General features: G+C 43.0%; 1 protein-coding gene across 3 annotated transcripts; it reads left to right on the plus strand.

Moving 5' to 3' along the window:
* Positions 1 to 461: 461 nt before the first annotated feature.
* Positions 462 to 13,340, plus strand: LOC139443948 (S-adenosylmethionine-dependent methyltransferase Rv2258c-like). 3 transcript variants are annotated; one of them, XM_071224834.1, is made up of 5 exons: positions 462 to 505; positions 8,995 to 9,179; positions 10,836 to 11,029; positions 11,485 to 11,607; positions 11,959 to 13,340. In XM_071224834.1, exons 2-5 carry the CDS (start codon positions 9,013 to 9,015, stop codon positions 12,525 to 12,527), a joined length of 1,053 nt encoding a protein of 350 aa, XP_071080935.1. In that variant the 5' UTR covers positions 462 to 505; positions 8,995 to 9,012; the 3' UTR covers positions 12,528 to 13,340. The 3 variants fall into 3 exon arrangements, with proteins under 3 accessions (XP_071080935.1, XP_071080936.1, XP_071080934.1); XM_071224835.1 differs by lacking the exons at positions 8,995 to 9,179; positions 10,836 to 11,029; positions 11,485 to 11,607; positions 11,959 to 13,340 and adding exons at positions 3,749 to 3,923; positions 4,031 to 4,224; positions 5,147 to 5,269; positions 7,099 to 8,989 and having other exon boundaries at positions 481 to 505; XM_071224833.1 differs by lacking the exon at positions 462 to 505 and adding an exon at positions 7,670 to 8,288.
* The last annotated feature ends 2,515 nt before the right edge of the window (positions 13,341 to 15,855 follow it).

Here is a 15,855-nt window from a genome sequence, read left to right on the forward strand (position 1 = left end):
CGGTGGGGTAGTTTGATGGTTAAAGTGTTTGCTCGACACGACGAAGACCAGTGTACAAATCCTCACATAGGTAATATGTTTGGATGCCATTTCTAGTGATCCCCGCCGTTATATTGCTGGAATATGACTAAAAGCAGCGTATAACACTACCCCTTCACTACCTCACTATTTTATACCATCGATTAGAATTTGGAGCAAGCAAAACAGAATTCAACCTAAAAGAATGGAGATATGATCCCCAGATTATACGCTGAGTGATATTATTTTGTATTTTTTCAGGACATCCAACATTCAAAATCCAGCGAACATGAAAGCTGTTGTAAAACCTGAGATGTTTGAATGAAAACGAGTTGGTAATATTATATTCTCGAACGCTATCGTGCCCAGGGTTGTTTCAAACATTCAGTGTTGTAGAGTAAGGGGAGGTAACTCATGGAATAACCTCCCTTTGAGTGACTCAACATTCCCAGTCATTCTCCACAGCCCGTGTCAACCGCAGTTGCAGGTAGGTCTTGTGTATATGTATTTCTGCCTGTCAACGCCCGTTCGCTCCACATCCACAGGTGGTAAGACTTGTCTCTGACTGTCAGTACCCGTATCCTGCAGAGATGCCTAACTGTCATGTTAATCCGTCGTCCAGCAGTGTGCGCGTGTGCCCCTCTCACGTGCCGGAGAAGATCGCAGGCTGGCGTCACGCGACAACACTGGAAAGTGTCTGTATGGGTTGGTAACGCATGGTATATGCACAGGGTCCTATATATATATATATATATATATACCGGTATACATTTCTAAAAATGATAATAACATCAGGACCTGACGGCGGATCCAGGTCAGGATATATAGGGTGTATAGGTCAGGCCGGACAAGGTCACTGACCTAGTTTCCACCCATTTGTTTGCGAGTGATTCCTGCGGACACTGACCATGGTGTAGCAGTACCTGCACACTCAAGGGTTTATAAAGGACACTGACCCTATGCTAACAGTTACAACTGTGCTGCATGGATTCACAACAGGATGGGGGGGGGGGGGGGGGGGGGGCTGCGGTCGGGGGGCTTTGAATGTGCCGACTAAAATAAGTACAGTCACACTTGTCCTTGCTAGTAGTTTGTCATGGAACCCCACAACGGGAATTGATGCTCATATTCTCAACCTCTGGTTGCATGTCCCCATGTTTTACATGCCACTGGGAAATAGCTGAAATGTTGCTTATGTGTGATGGTGAAGTAGGTATTGTAGGTCCCACGCAAGGACAGAGTAGATACTAGCATGTGGTATATAGATCTCGATCAGTTTGTGAAGTACATCCTTGAAACACAGGCGTTTCCCATGCTACTGAGTAAAGCATACTTTATGACATGACTTTATGGCTGTAATACAATTGATGAGAAAGGCATGTAGATTATGTAAACATCAATAATACTTGTAACATATTATAGAAAAGACATAGAAATACAGTCAAGTCCCTTTAATCCGACATTGGCTGCATATGATTATGTCGGATTGACGAGTATGTCGCAGTGGCGACTGTCATTTAGAATTATTTGTTAACATAGGAACTAACCAGTCGCGCATATATTACTCACTTTAAAATATGATAACGCATTCGGATTTAAAAGTGTAGGAAGATCATTTCATGTCGCACGTTGTGCCCAGCTGTTAGAGGTTTACACGTGTATCTGTGTAAGTCGAAGACCAGATGGAGAAACTCGAGGGATGCTACAACGAAGAGTGCTGAACACTTGCACTAGCCTAAGACACGGACTGAACAACTGATTGGCCTTGACATGTACTTGTGACGGGTGCCACCGGTGGTGTTTGGAAACGCTCACCTTTTCACGAGCACCTGGTATCATCACTGTGTCCTGTATTAGGATTCAACATTGTATTTATCGAGCCTTGTTTATTCCGAGTACAGGATATTTACCACCCCCAAACACACTCCCTTGATAACCTTCTATGTGTGATTATAAAGCAAAACCATTTCCTTGATTCAAGAAGTCTCCTTTTTGCGACTCCGACTACATCCAACTGTTCTAACTGGGGAAAAGGTTCCAAGCTGCAGAGGTCTACAAACACTGATCCCACTAGGCGAGTGCCCTCGCTAAATTGTTTCCCAATTTATATCTCCAATGTTGCCATTTTTTGCCTTAACTACGTCACAGTAAGACACTGATTTTCAGGATAGTGATAATGTTAGCAATTCCTTGTGGTTGCTCCAGATTCCCGATGGTTAATTTGGGATTGCCGAATGACAAGGGAGACGCCATGTTTGTTTGTAAACATGGAAAATAGTCCCTACTTGACCTTTGATATTTGCATCCCTATCCACATATGACCCCAACGGATGTCGTTTTTATCTGTTAGCTTTATCCTGCCGATGAATCTCATCTTTAAGTCCTGCAGCCAACTGGGCATCTACTAACCACGCTGCTCACTTGCAGGAACTACATCACACACTGATGGTATTCACCCTCCGTGCTTGAGGGACAAATAACATCAGCCAACATGACCAGTAGAACATTTTTATAGTACCTCAGTAGCATTGTCAAAAACAAAATATACTGAGTCAAATTAAAAACTTCACATTTTAAAAAGTAATCCCATATATGATATACAACGGACAAATGTATCAGAGAAGGTAATTTTTAATAATTAATGTCCAAAGAAGGATTTTAATTAACGGTGGTAACCATAATTTGTTCCAAGAACCTACGGTATTCGGTAATAACATCAACAGTTTAAATCATAAGTCCCAAGCACAAGAATCTGATGGCACACAAGTTCATGCGTGTATGGCCACCATGTGCGTTGACAACTGCCACACAACGCCTCCGCATGGACCTTGTGACACATGATTGGGAAGACGACGCCATTGTTGCTGCAAAATGGTGCCTAGATGTTGCAAATTCCGTGGTTGGTTCTGGAGAGTGAGCAGACTTCTGCCAAAAGCATCCCAGACATGTTCGATGGAATTGAGGTCGGGAGACCTTGACGGCCAGTCCATAACGTTGACTCCCGCATTCTGAAGGAAATTCCTTGTCAAAATTGCTGTGTGAGGTCTGGCATTGTCGTGTTGGAAGATCAAACCGGGTCCATGTGCTGCCATAAAGGGCAGAACTTCTGGTGCCAGTACTTGGTCGCGGTAAGCAACAGCGTTGAGGTTGCCCCGGATGACAAGAAGCCTGGAACGTGCATTGCCACAGAAAGCACCCCACACCATGACACTTCCGCCTCGAAATCTGTCAACTACCTGTACACAACACTGGGCGTAACGTTCATGACGGCGCCTCCACACTCTCGCCCTACCATCAGCAAATCAAAGATTAAATCTAAAGCCGATGGCATGTTCACTTTGCACATTTGAAAGGCGTGGCATGACAAATGGCCGTAAAGACTTTTGTTTTCTTGTGTTTTTCTTTTTATGTTAATGACTGCTAACAAGTATGGCTGAAAACACGTGCGGTATTATGGCCACGTGACCAGTTGCACGTGAAAAAACACTTTTGACACTATAGTGCTGTGCATATGATTTTGATCGATTCAACTACACAAAAACGGGTGTTATCTGAAGACAATACGTGCCATTACTGTTTAAATACACAATAAGGGCCCACAATGATAACTGGTCAAAATGTTGTGGAGTTTTTAATATGGTTCAGTATATATTTTTTTCCGTACGCATATAGTTCATAAAGATATATATATTTAAAGGCAAACCACAACAGATCTGAAGTGTATTTTTAGGATCAAATGTTATGGAGGACACGTATGCAGAACGACTTCGTGGATTCTTCAATGCCGGATGTGCAACTACGGCCATTGCTCTTGCAAAGGATGTTGGGATACTCAAAATCCTCTTGGAGGCTGATGTACCGCTGACGTCGTATGAGATTTCCACGTGTGGGAGTCTAAAAGAGAGGTACATGTTCGCTGCCTGATTTGAGTTTTTTTACTTTGTACTTAGGGAACTGTAACATGACTGTTTGCGAGGCCATTTAGTCTCTTATAGCCGTATTATCGACTCAGATACTGCCGGGAAATCCTTGGCGCCCTGGTGACTGCTGATGTGATTGAAGTGGACTCCACAAGCCGGAAGTACTTTGTACCTGTCTCCAACCGGAAGTCTCTGGCCGGTGCGGCCATCTTTAATCGTTTGATGCCCTACTTCGGGGAGAAGTACGCCGCTATCAAGGATTGCTTCAGGGAAGAGGGGCCTGCAGGTTGTTGGCTTTGTATTACAGTAATCCAGGATACGTTGAACCAACTCACTAGACGCGTCTGAGACAAGTAGGCAGTACATAGAAGTTGCAAACATATTGGGTTTGTCACATGAAGTGAGGGTATGGCATTTTGTGCACGTGCATGTAATGGCGATGAATTTGACTGAGCTCCCCTGGACACACGTTTTGCGCATAAGACTATTGAATGGTCCGTGTCACAAGTCGATAACAGAATTCATAGCCGAGAAATGCACAGATCAATCGTACTACTTGTCGCGGACTAGGTGGGCCATTACCCCTTTCTTCATAATAATATGCAGAAGTGGGTGGACCTCATACATAGTCATGCGGGGTTAGCTGTCAGGTCACAACTTAACTTTTATCCTGGCTTACCAGTAAGTTCTCTCAGGTTTGGACCAGGCCTTTCAAATGCTTCACACCCATAAGAAACTGACCAACATTGCAGTATTGAATTGCTTTTTTCTAATAAATACTAGGCTTGGACTAGTCTACAAATGTCCACCTCGGAGTAAGTGAGTGAATATTGCTTAATGCGAGAGGAAAGTCTAAAGTGACTATTGGACTATATCACCCTCAAACGCAGTGCTGACCTGACAATCCAAGGGTGATAATCAGAGCTCATAAGGGACTGAAACCGAATTATCTGAGATCCCGGCATGATGAAAGGGCGCATAGGCAATCACTCCTCCTAGCTTGATACCTGATCTGGGCGTGTTTAAACACTGGTATAATCTATCATGTCTGCAGAAGACACTGATGAAAGAAACCCTCCTTTCCAATGGTGTGGTAACCAGCGCACTTCACCATGTCTGTTTCATAAATGAGATGATAAATGTACCAGTCATTTATAATTGACGACAGTGGCTTCACCTTCAGTTAAAATATTATTCTTGGTCACCAGGTGTGCGCTATGCCGCTTTTCCTGTCGCTTTCGACATCATGCGCGAGTTGCGAGTGTTCCACCAGGACACCCTGCTGGAGGAGTTTGTACTTGGCGTGGTGCCCGGACTTCCTAAGCGACTAGGTAATCAGCTGGATGTGTAGTACAGCCATATACCACGTTTATCTGAACCTTCCTCCACCATTATTGCTTTAAACAAATATATATACTAAGGGAAAAAAAGTAAATTCAATAAAAATAAATCTTTTGTGAAATTGGATAATGTATCTTTCAAGACATATTAATGAATACATCTCCACAACTTTATGATCCTGTTTCACAATTTGCACGTGCATGTTCTAGCAGTGTGCAGAATTTGGATGTTTGCGTATGTGTTGGGAGCATGATACCAGCACACGTGTTTTTTGAATGTGAAACACACTAAATGATTGACCAAAACCCTTTTGTTTAATATTAAATAACGCTCATGCAATGTCACCGCTTACCGAAAATCAACCTCTACACGCTGTGGTTATGCTGCAAACAGGAATAGCACAAAACTTAGTTGCCAGACATTCTAGTGTTCATCAAAACACAATGACTTGCCACGGGCCTGTCGTCCTCGTGTAACGTCACGTCAAGACAACTTCTTTTCGGTTGGTGGATCTACGTAATCGATTACAAACTGACACATTAACAGATTGGTTCATACAACTCAACATTGTACATTTGTTGGAGGTCATGTTCTACCCTTTGCCAATACACGTGTGGCACATAATGAGGCAGCATAATGTTCCTGTACTGCTATGACGGGCTGTACCTCCAGACCTCTCCCAGACAGAAATGTCTCGAAAGACGACTATGGCAGGACCAGAACCAGCTGCTAAAGCTAGTTCAGTTGGGACCATCTTTAATTAATATTTCAACAACTTCCCCGAGGCTGTTTTCAATCATCTGTTACCTTCAATGCTCCACCGCTCCCTAGCCTGTATCAACGCAAATGGAGCTCACATCTGACACTGACATTACTAATTGAGTTATTACACCACTACCGCTACCACCATTTTGTGCTTGTCTCTCTGTCTCCTGGTAGCAGATCGGGGTTTTGGTAAGGTGAAATGGGGTTTAACGTCGCGTCCAAGATTATTGTACTTATATAGCGACGTTCATGTACGTGTGTGTGTTTGTGTGGCTGCTTGTGCTAGTCCGGACTGATGCCGATTTATAGTGATAGCTCACCGAGATACCATGCCGCAGTTAAACATGAATACCCCACTCAAACACAGTATCCTGACTCCGACCAGTCCTTGTTTTAGCCCCTTAATGCCGAGCGCCAGACAGGATAACAACAAATACCATCTTTTAACGTCTTTTGGTATGCCACGGCCGGGGATCGAACCGCGGACCTTCCGCTCTCCGGGCGGACGCTCTACCACTAGACCACGGAGGCGGTCCTGGGTTTTGGTAGTGAATGGTTATGATAAACCACTGATCAGACAAAAGACCAAATATTATGTTGTTACATTTGATAACATAACATTTACGTCACTTCATATGAAGCACAGTTACTTCTTACGTATGTGGAAGTTTGTTAATCCTTACGATCTAATACAGAATCGTTTCAGTGAATTCATTTTGGAATCTGCATGGTTGATTGCCTTTTAATAACCCTGTGATCATATTCTAAACGTCAACGCCAGAGAATAAGATTATCTGCGGAAACAGATTCCAGAGAGGGTAAAAGGCAAACCAGTGTGAAAAAGTGTAAACCATGGGAATATATTGGGTGATCTTTCACACTTCATCCTGACCTACAGAAACATCTTTTCGTTGTGGTCTGTCTTCGTAGTGAATATAATCTGTTATGTAAATACATTATGATCGAGTTGGGTGGATTTCCCTTTAATAGAGAAAGCATACAGTTAATTCGCAATAACAACAACATAAATGTCCCCATTTGTTCCTTATTGCAGATCAGGGTATAATGGCAGCAGAGCTGGGGTGTGGCTATGGCATCCTAGCTTCTAATTTGGCTCAACGATATCCAGCAACGACCTTTATCGCTAGTGACGTGGTTGATGAGCTGCTGGAGACTGCACGACAAGCAGCATCTGTGAAGGGCCTCACAAACCTCTATTTTGAATGTCAAGACATTTATGACCTCCCTGATACATATATGAACAAATTTGATTGGATATTAGTTCGTGACGTCATTCATGACCTGCCTCACCCTGATCGAGCATTGCGTGCGATCTACCGGTGTCTGAAGCCCGGGGGAGAGCTGAGCCTCCTGGAAGTGGGCGTGACGGGAACATTGTCAGAGAATGTTGGCAACATGGGCGCCTGTTCCCTGTATACTCGGAGTACCTTCAGCTGCGTGCCTGAGAGTTTCCAGCGCCCCGACTCCGCCGCCCTAGGAGCTGCATGGAATGTCTGTCAGGCCATGGAAATGATAGAGAGGGCGGGTTTCACTCTGGTCAAAGAGTTCCATAATGAAAAGAACAAGCAGGATGTTCACTACATCTGTCGAAAATGATCTTTTGATTTCATATATGTCTTCGATAGACACGATATATGTCCCGCTATAACTGTACAATCGTATCAACAAATACGTGACATCTGTTTACCAGCCATGCATGTTGTAACTGTTTCAAGTCAATTAAAACTCCTCATGAACATCCTTGCTATTGGTACCTTACTATCACCTGGTCCTCTGATCAGGAGAACTGTCTCCAGTATACTTAAACTTCAGTATATATATTAAACTTAACATGAAACCATGAACGTTCATTTCCTCATGTAAGTTATATCCGTATCAGGCGTTTTTTTAACAGTTCTGCACTGCTTACATGTAAATAAAGTCAACAAAACAATTTCCATATTTATAAGAAATCGATTTTCGATTCCAACCATATCATGAGCATGAGTTTAGGAATCAGTATCAAATATTGAGGACACCAGGTGTTTGGGGAAAGGTGAGTGTAATCTGCACCACCACAAAGCATGTCTCTATCAGCCTCACTAAACGTTCAGAACTGCTAATATGTAGTCAATGTACTTGTGTTGCCCCATTCAATTTAAACCGAGATATATTTTTGCACATTTTCTAATTGTTAAACAGTGACAGCTGTATTAGCCATTGAACTCCACCGTTTGTCTTCAGGTAAATACGGATACCACATTTACTCTAAATAAATACTGATACACATATGCACTTATTATTATGCATAACATATTATTACAGATCTTTATTGTAGATGGTCGGCTTCAGGTTATATGAAATAATTTCTATTTTCCATTAATCTTGTAATTTGGAGATAGTTCTTGCCACGTACATGAAGCCATATCGAAGTAGCTTGGTTCTGGACGGGTTTCAATTTAGAGTGTTGTTGGAGAGTATTGTTTGGGGGTATTGTCCCGAGTAGTGAAAACAGCTTGAACTTTATAATCCATTGCCCTATATATTAATTCATGTGGAGCGGTTAGAAATTATGTTTTCACCAGTGAAATATGCATTTGTCAACCGCCTGTCTATAACCAGGGACGACTGTATATTCTGTTTGTAGAGCGAGTGATATGATTTAACGCTTTTCTGAACAGTATGGCAGTTATATAACGGTGTGTCAGCTTGCGGTTAGAGTAAAGCTCAAATTGATGCAAGACTTGGACGTTTACCAATTTAGTGAAACCCACGAGCACGGGCAATGTTCTGAGAAACCAAGAAACACAATGATGGCGAATTTGGATTCGAACCCACGGTCATAATATTTTTGCATGCCAGAGGTATGCAACTTAGGCGAATGGACAACCTGCACACTTCTATATAGTAAAACACATTTATAAAGGTGCATTTGGTATTTTCTTCCCAGCTGGTACTGCCTTCCAAAATGGACACGACAGAATACGGACGCATGGTGGACGGGTACACTGCCTCTGGAGCCGTGGCCAGCGCCATCGCCCTGGCAAAAGACTTGGGAATCCTGGATATTCTGTACGAGTGCGAGGAACCACTCACGTCACAGAACATCGCTGATAAGGGAGGGCTAAAGGAGAGGTGGGTCTTCTGTTTCAGCAGGCAGCAAGCAAGAGAATCCTTATGGGCAGATAGAGGGGCGGTCTGAAAGTATATTTTTCTTCTAACTTGCCGATGGTAAAGTGATGGCCCATGTCGAAGCATTTTACACACAACATATGATTTAATACTGAGAACAACACTTAAGTCGTCCATGTATAGACCTGGACTACACGTGTTGGCACGTGGTCCTGTGCACAGCGCACAGATTACAATTTAGGTGAAGATAAGCAACGTCGGTCTCGGAGAGTTGTTGGATGGGTGACCACGTTCAGCAGCTTGACTCCTGAGAGTTTCTAAGGCTTCGGTCCTGCTCCACACCGAACCACATGTGGTGTCTCCTTGTTAGGAATGTGCGTCTGTTCACCCAGCAGTGAGTGGGTACCCGGTAGAATGAGATGGCTGTTAACCTTCTAGCGCCTCACAGGCAGCTTGTGTTGTATACTCCCCAGGGAGCTGAGAATAAAAATCGAGTGTTCACTGATCAATGGACTGGGGTAAAAATAGTGTAGCGCAATGAGCATCCACTTGGTGAATGGAATCTGGCGCATTATAAATGCACTTATTATTATTACACACCACTGATTGAAAACAACGATTAAATATTGAAGACAGGCGGCGAGTTGATATTGTTTAAGTATGATACCTACTTCAATGCCCTGTGTAAGTAAGCTGACCATTCAAGGTGTAAAATTAAGATGCGAGGTTAGATTCATAATGAACACAGTTGTAGATTTATTCCAAGCTATGTTTACATATGTTACAAGACATCTTTTAAAATTGTTTATAAACAATCTCTTCACTACTTTACATCATTTGTCTCTCATAATACTAATAAAGTTTTAAAAAGTTTTCAATATCAATAGGTTCCTAAACTTCCATGTTAAATATAACTGTTTTAGCCTATAATAGGTCACTGTGTGTAAATGTCTGCATATAACAATTGATTCCTAAGTGCAAACGTTAACCCCTGTAGTGCATTGAAGCTAACCTAAAATTGAAAGTAGCCTAAAAAAGAAAGAAAAGCGAGCGTTAATGTGACGTACACACACACACACACACACACACACACACACACACACACACACACACACACACACACACACACACACACACGCATATATATATATATATATATTCATATTTGTAAAATACCTTATATATACAATTTTGGTGTGTTGTGCTATATAAATATATACATGCTTGTACATAACTATAACTATAACTATATATATAAATATATATATATATATATATATATATATATATATATATATATATATATATATATATATATATAGTTATATAGTTATATAATGCTCGTGTACATTGGGGGCGGTCGGGTAGCCTAGTGGTTAAATCGTTCGCTCGTCACGCCGAAAACCCGGGTTCGATTCCCGACATGGGTACAATGTGTGAAGCCCATTTCTGGTGTCCCCCGCCGTGATATTGCTGGAATATTGCTAAAAACGGCGTAAAACCATACTCACTCACTCACTCACTCACTCGTGTACATTGGTTGAAATTACTACTTTTCTTCCTGTGATAACTGATGTGAAAAGCAGCAGTATTTGTCAGTACAGCTTCCAGCAGACAATACGGTGACATCGTTGTAAGAGATACTACCGTATTCCCCAGATACGTGCGAGAGCTGGTCAGCGCGCTGGTGACAGGAGGCGTGATCCAAGTCGACTCCACATCCACTCTGTTCCACATCAATGCCGAGTTCAAACCAGTCCTGAGAGAGAAGTCCATTTTCACACGAATGGTACCTTACTTTGGAGAGAAGTATGGCGCTATCATGAACTGTTGCACAAAGGATGGACCCGCAGGTAAATGAACATTAAGGATTATTACCGGTATTCTACTAACATGATTTAGACCTGTCATGGGTGGCCCAGCCTGAGTCTGAGTGCCGTCCTAGAATCCTAGACCAGCCCACACTTATTATCATTCTTGGTTTGCGTATGGAAGACGTTTATAACCTGTGTAACATCAGGTGGTCCCACCACGACTATGACCTGTCTCACTTCCGGTCTTTCCACTACAGCTATGACCTGTCTAACTTCCGGTCTTCTCACTACGTGTATGATCTGTATCACTTCCGGTCTTTCCACTTCGTTGGTCGCTTGTCTAACTTGCGGTCTTAACACCACGTGTGTAACCTGTCTCACTTCAGGTGTCAACAATATCAAGCCCACACGTCATGAAATAACTGATATACCACACAAAGCGGCGCTAAACTCTTTTATGCGACACTCATTACTTACCTGATTCTATCACCCAGGCGTGCGCTACTCGGAACACCCGGTGTTGTTTGACATGATGGATGAGATGCGAGCAGAGACGCAGGATCGACTTCTCGACAGGGACGTACTTCCGGTGGTGCCAGCACTCCCAGAGAGACTGAGTAGGCCGTTTTAACTTCGTTTTAAAGTTCGACAATCGAACTTCATCGACCCATATTATCATCAGCTGACTGGTGAAACACTCGCTTAGTCCCGCGAGTCGACAAAGCTGTAGGCATATAGTCAAACGCCCTGTGTGTTTGTTGGTATGCAAATTAACTAGTACATCAATAACGTGGTTGATAATGGCCCGTCGACAGTCGCCTGCATTTTGTCTCATAACTCGTTATGATAAGTCATTTTAGCTATAATGACAGTTACGTTGCAGGGACAATTTGAGTATACCACTCTCTTGAAAATATTTTCAACCATCAGGAAACGCTCAGATGTAATCTCAGTTTTGCCTGTTTCAGAATCTGGTATTGATGTGGCTGAAATAGGATGCGCCAGTGGAACCCTTATTCTCAATCTGTGCGCTCGCTTTCCGGCCTCACGGTTCACCGGAAGTGATGTAGTAGAGTCTGTGTTGGACATTGCCCGCAACCGAGCATCTGACCGGGGTATTTCCAACAGCCAGTTCATGACTATCAATGTCTGCCACATTCCAGACAGCCCAAAGAAACATTATGACTGGATCTTTTTACGAGATGTAGTTCACGACCTTCCAAACCCGGAAGGGTGCCTTTCAGGAATATACAAGATGCTGAGACCAGGAGGGTACTTCAGCATGTTGGACTTCGGTCTTCAAGGGAGTCTCAGCGACAACGTGGGCAATGTAGGCATCAGCTACATGTACGCAAGCTCGACCTTCATATGTATCCCCGAGAGCTACCAGGAACAGAAGTCTGCTGCACTGGGGCCGTGCTTTGGTGTACAAAAGGCTCGAGCGCTTCTACTCCAGGCTGGGTTTATTTTGGTTCAGGAACACCACAGTGCATGGAATGAGGGAGAGGTACACTTCGTCTGTCAGCGGCCGGAGTAGTGTCAGACCATCACGGCATGGTGTGACATGATGACACCTCAGCCTCCGCATATTTAATGGGCAGCTGTATCATGTACATCCTTTTGTAATCATCATGTTCCAAGGATGATTCTGACAGACTCAAATATTTAGAGCGTGTGTACACAGATGATATTAATAGATATTGATGTAACTATTAAATAACGTACTTATGTGTAAGTTATCTGAAAATAATATCAGCTGTCGTGAACGACAATGCTCTTCCCCCTCGACCGTGTGCTGCTTCATTTCTAAGGCATAATTGATTGACATCTGTACCTTCACCAGCATGAAACCCCAATTTGAGCCCTATTAAATACGTATGGGATATCTGTCTGTGTAGAGCATCCTGCAACAAAGGTCAGTGTTCCACCAAGTAATGGTAACAGCTCCCACAACAAATTCTAGGCCGTTTGGTTCAAGGAAGCGATGAAAGGAAAAACGGCCCATGGGATACCAGTTAGATATTAGCTCAACACAATGTATAACATGAAGGATTGATTCAATTTCCCAGAAGTCAACTTTCCCTCAGTGTCGAGCAGCATTCAAGCAGCTGCAGCCTTTGGCGTCTTCATTTCATATCTTTCATGCTACACGAGCAGGCTCTTTCTACGAAGACTTCAAAGAGCGTCACCCAACTCTTGCTGACAGTTATTTGATCAGGGATACAACATTCAAGGCCTCAGTAAAGCTTTCCAAAAGTGTTATGGTGGACATGTGGAGAACATGATTTGACGCATGTGACAAAAATTGTGTACAATGTTTTGTGTGGGTTATTAATCTGAATAAAGGAAACTAAAGGAAACTAACAAGCAGCATTAATGCCTGAGTATGCAAAAACATGGTTTATTAAACTCATTATTTCTGAGCCATATATGTGACAGGCACTTAAAGCATGTAACGCTGATGCTTCGTCAGCCGCCAGGAACACCCCGAGGGAAGTAGGCCTTGAAGGTTTAGTTTTGTAACTCACGTCATGCATCAGCAAGCATGTTTGGCACACTTGTATCGTTGTTGTGAGACACCCCGAGGGAAGCAGGCCTTGAAGGTTTAGATTTGTAACTCACGTCATGCATCAGCAAGCATGTTTGGCACACTTGTATCGTTGTTGTGAGACACCCCGAGGGAAGTAGGCCTTGAAGGTTTAGTTTTGTAACTCACGTCATGCATCAGCAAGCATGTTTGGCACACTTGTATCGTTGTTGTGAGACACCCCGAGGGAAGCAGGCCTTGAAGGTTTAGTTTTGTAACTCACGTCATGCATCAGCAAGCATGTTTGGCACACTTGTATCGTTGTTGTGGGACACCCCGAGGGAAGTAGGTCTTGAAGGTTTAGTTTTGCAACTCACGTCATGCATCAGCAAGCATGTTTGGCACACTTGTATCGTTGTTGTGGGACACCCCGAGGGAAGTAGGCCTTGAAGGTTTAGTTTTGCAACTCACGTCATGCATCAGCAAGCATGTTTGGCACACTTGTATCGTTGTTGTGAGACACCCCGAGGGAAGTAGGCCTTGAAGGTTTAGTTTTGCAACTCACGTCGTGCATCAGCAAGCATGTTTGGCACACTTGTATCGTTGTTGTGGGACACCCCGAGGGAAGTAGGCCTTGAAGGTTTAGTTTTGCAACTCACGTCATGCATCAGCAAGCATGTTTGGCACACTTGTATCGTTGTTGTGGGACACCCCGAGGGAAGTAGGCCTTGAAGGGTTAGTTTTGCAACTCACGTCATGCATCAGCAAGCATGTTTGGCACACTTGTATCGTTGTTGTGAGACGGTAAATGTCCTGTTCCTACTCCCCTCTACAAGGTCATGTCAGTGGTTACAGAATTACATGATAATAACCGCCGTCATATAGCTGGAATATTGCTGAGTGCGGCGTAAAACAACAAACCAACCAACATGATAACAAGGCAGAAAACAATTCTATTTGTACAAGAAATATTGATTAACAGGTGTTGTTAGTTACCTTATTCATTATAATTCGATAATAATCAACTTTCGTCTCGTAATTGTGTTTAATGGAAAACATTTCTGAAATACCGGTTGCCAAATTGATGGTCGAGGGACTATGATTATTATAAAACGCCTTTCAACAATGACTGAGAAAGCACTTTTCTCTAATTTTAGTGATGCGGTGATGTGGTGATTTGATACCACTGATTGAACAATCATAATCGTGTAATTTCCAAATTCGTAGAATGTATGAAATGAGCTGAGCGTATTTACATGCATATGAATATGCCAAGCAGGAATTGTCAGTGTGGAACGAGAAAACCGGTACCAGTAACGAGCAAAAGACATGTTTCCTTAAAGCTTTTCCTGACATATACTGTTTTCTTTCTTCTTTGTTGTTTAATGCAGCACTCGGCAATATTCCAGTCGTCCTATGACGGCGGTCTGTAAATAATCGAGACAGACAATCCAGTGACTGACATCATGATCATCGATCCTCGCATTTGTAATACGATGGCATGCATCAACCAAATCAGCGAACCTGACCACCCGATCCCGTTTGTCGCCTCACGGCAAGACTGGGTTACAATTGACCCGGATCTTCACGGCTCCTGTTATACGCAGTATGTCGGTACCCTGTCAGTACATTGCTTAACGACATTAGTATTTTGTGTAATCGTCCTTATCTGATACAACTCACCAAGCAAAATAGCCCAAAGCACTGCCTCTGTGTCACCACATGACTGTCGCTCACCACAGCCATGCAAACAAGAAAACTACTTGTACATAGCTCATCACAGTCCTTCAAAAAAGAACATTGCCTGTACATCTCTAATCTTTAAAATCGTCTTTGAGATTCTTCTGGAATCCAGCTCATTTCTTTGTATATTAATGACCAGTATGTTCGGGTAATGACATATATACATTTACTGATTGTTTTGCTAAAGAGGAAGGAATTAAAAAATGAAGAGTGACAATGCAAACTAGAATGTCCTTGAATTATCTGATAGTTTGCAATCACATTACGTTAAGAGTATGTAACTTGATATCGAGCACATTATCATTGTACCTAACTAGGGCAGTGAATGCGTGTGTGCGTGATGGCGTAATGGGGTGTGTGCGTGATGGCGTGCGTGCGTGATGGCGTAGTGGCGTGTGTGCGTGTTGGCGTGTGTGCGTAATGGCGTGTGTGCGTGATGGCGTGTGGCTGTGAGGTAAGAGAGAAGATCCGACTGTATTTTATTACTCCGCCAATACATATGCAGCAGCAAATCGCGATGAATAGGAGCTTTAAAAAAATGAAATGATTATCGTTGCCGGTGCTGAATCTGCTGAACTTTTGCCCGGGGGACTGG

Source organism: Haliotis cracherodii, unplaced genomic scaffold (assembly GCF_022045235.1).
Source record: "Haliotis cracherodii isolate W230 unplaced genomic scaffold, xgHalCrac1.p SCAF_5, whole genome shotgun sequence".
In the NCBI taxonomy this organism is placed as follows: Eukaryota; Metazoa; Mollusca; class Gastropoda; order Lepetellida; family Haliotidae; genus Haliotis; species Haliotis cracherodii.